At 34.5% G+C, this 2,696-nt stretch overlaps 1 protein-coding gene and 1 long non-coding RNA gene across 2 annotated transcripts; one reads left to right on the top strand and one right to left on the bottom strand.

Annotated features, from left to right (window-relative positions):
* Positions 1-491: 491 nt before the first annotated feature.
* LOC130724649 (uncharacterized) lies at positions 492-1,128 on the bottom strand. The gene is made up of 2 exons (XR_009014586.1): positions 879-1,128; positions 492-753 (listed from the first exon to the last, which is right to left on the bottom strand). It is a non-coding gene; the product is annotated as an uncharacterized LOC130724649 (long non-coding RNA).
* Positions 1,129-2,264: 1,136 nt separating this feature from the next.
* Positions 2,265-2,696, top strand: LOC130725594 (uncharacterized). Its single transcript, XM_057576812.1, has one exon. The coding sequence runs from the start codon at positions 2,265-2,267 to the stop codon at positions 2,694-2,696; it is 432 nt and encodes a 143-aa protein (XP_057432795.1).

Below are 2,696 nucleotides of genomic sequence, written 5' to 3'. Positions count from 1 at the left end.
ATCATTCAAATTGCATCGGTGACAAAGATTTACCTTGGTAAGGTCCTTTTAAGCCTTGGAAAAATAAGCATGTTGTTTCTTACAGAACTTATGGAACGATTGAATGACTTCTTAAACCAGCCTAGCTAGCACGATTGTATATATCCTAAGTGAAGGGTATTAAGTAGACATATGAATTGAAGAATGGGATGTCCAAGAGTAAACCTGGAGGATTGTAGTTAATCTTTTCGTTGTGTCAAAAAAAAAAAAAAGAAATGCATATAAAGATATTGCATGTGAACCAATCACACTAATACGTTTGCGTGCGTCTAAAAACCATTCGTATTGGCAAGTATTTTCCATGTTTTTATTTCAGTAACATCCAATAAGATTTCAGCGTAGTGTTACATTGCACACTATATTTTTAAAACAATTTTACTCAATTATATTTTATGAAAATGAAGACTGATCATATTAGTTTTAGAGAAGGCAATACATGCACATGCAGATAATAAGAAAACGAAGACTGATAAGATTTTCAATTGCACAATCACTTCCGGATACACAACCTGCTAGGAAGAAATTAGAATAACTTTTTAAGTTTTCTCGAGGCAGGCTGAGGAGGATCACAAGTGTAAGTACATTTGCAAAGACCTAACTCACAACCCCCTGCTCCACCTTGGTGGTTTTTGCTACACCTTTGCGCACATTCTCCTCTAGGACCACATGCACCATAAGGAGCTATACATATACCCGCTTCCACCTTTACATTCCCTATGATCCAAAATATCAAAACACACAAAATACAAACAATTAAATAAAATGAAGGAAACATTACTAAGGTTCACAATAATCATTTGTAGTTGATTTGGCTTCACAATTTTAAACAAGAGACTTACCTACTACAAGGAGAACCATGGTGATGAAGAGAAGATAATACTTTGCCATAGGTTCACCTTTTGAAATGTTTTGCCTAATTTCTTTTTGGTTTGGTTTCTTGGGTTTAAGATGTGATACTTATAGTTCTACCAAAAGTCCTTTGCCTAAGCAACGTAATTAAGCATAATTAAGGGTATTACGGAAAATATGGCAGACACAATATCACAGTATTGTGAATTTCCTTTTGCACCTTTCAGTATTTCTCTTACACGTTACTAGCTTTAATATTAGAGCATTGAAACATTGACTATTATCAAATGTGGCTGACGTTTTTATTTTTGAAACATTAAAATTGTATGATGAAAAGATATTCAAATTGCATTGATTTCGGTGTGGAAAATGCTATTTCTATATTTTTGAAGCATTAAAATGTGGCTGACATCAAAATTGTTTGTGACATTTATATTTATATATATATATATATATATATTTATTGACTTTTAAAATAATTGACCCGACAAAGCATTGATTAGTAATTATTTACATTATTACGTTATAAAAAAAACGATATCAAAACTTTATGATAAAATTCCCGAAATTTGTGGCTTGAATAGCGTTGGTGTTGGGCTGATACAAAAATCAAACAATTTTATAACAGATCCATAAATTTCTGAAAGAGCAGTTTCTGTTTTTTAAAAACAGTGATCTCAAGTCTCAACGGTATCAAATCGAGGAAATTGATTTTGCATTATATTATTGTTTAAACAAAATGAACAACAATATTTCTCCGTTTTTCCTTAGGCATTTTTTCAAACGGGTGATCTGATTCTCAATCACCATAGCCTGACAAAACATTTAAACTGATGGAGTTCAAGTCAACGTAGATTTTATATTGTAGTAGATGCATTCGCTTTTGAAGTTTTGAATAGAAGTTTGTTGGATTCTGTAGAAGAGTGCTCAAACCTTTTTGCAAATTGCCTAAACCTTCATTTTTGAAACTGCAATATGAATGAGGTTTTGAAATTAAATAGCATTATTATTTTTATATGTCAATTTTTTTTTTGGGTAAGCTATGTCAAATTATATTAATATAGAGCTGCTTCAACCCGAAACAAATACATGCAAAACAATAAGATGAAATACAAGCATTTAATTAGTATAGGTGAACATGTTCACGTTTCAAGCCAAAACGAACAAAGTCTAAGTGAGCTCTTGTGCGATGAAGCATATTACAGAAAGTCAGAAACAATAATATAAATCATAGATAAAAAGTTTCTCCTGGGTTTATTGCACATTGCGAGATGGAAGGAGTGCCATCTGCCCAAGGTGTTCCATACTGCAACACAACACCCAAAAAATATGTCTAGATTTAGGTTGACATAATAAATCATTAACCAACACCGGTGATGGGAGGAGGCTTGCTACCGAGTGGTCTCCGACTGGCAAACCGGAGGAAGGTAAACGAGGTACAGCGGCGGCCCTCTGCCAGATTCTCCGCGCGTGAGACGTTCAATGGCGGATGGAACCCAACATCGGAGGAACAAAAAACTTTGTTTATCGATGGCCTATCAGACAACACATCCTACTACCAGGTGAAGGAATTAGTCTCCAAATTTGGAAGTTTATCAAGTGTATTTGTCCAGAAAGCCAAACGCCAGTACAGAAAGTTTAAATTCGGGTTTGCCATTTTCTTGAACAAGGATGATGCTACAAGAGCTAGACTGGGATTAAATGGAGTTCGGATTAACGGAATCCCGATTTGGGTCAGTTTTGCTAGACGCCCAATTGGTGATAAAAAAAAAGGGCAAAACAGAGCCGTCAGGAATATCACAAGGTGA

This window comes from Lotus japonicus, chromosome 6, assembly GCF_012489685.1.
Source record: "Lotus japonicus ecotype B-129 chromosome 6, LjGifu_v1.2".
Taxonomy (NCBI): domain Eukaryota; kingdom Viridiplantae; phylum Streptophyta; class Magnoliopsida; order Fabales; family Fabaceae; genus Lotus; species Lotus japonicus.
This window is presented reverse-complemented; position numbering and strand designations above follow the sequence as displayed.

Coding starts and splice junctions, on each gene's coding strand:
- LOC130725594 (XM_057576812.1), top strand. CDS start 2,265: ATGGGAGGAGGCTTGCTACCGAGTGGTCTCCGACTGGCAAACCGGAGG.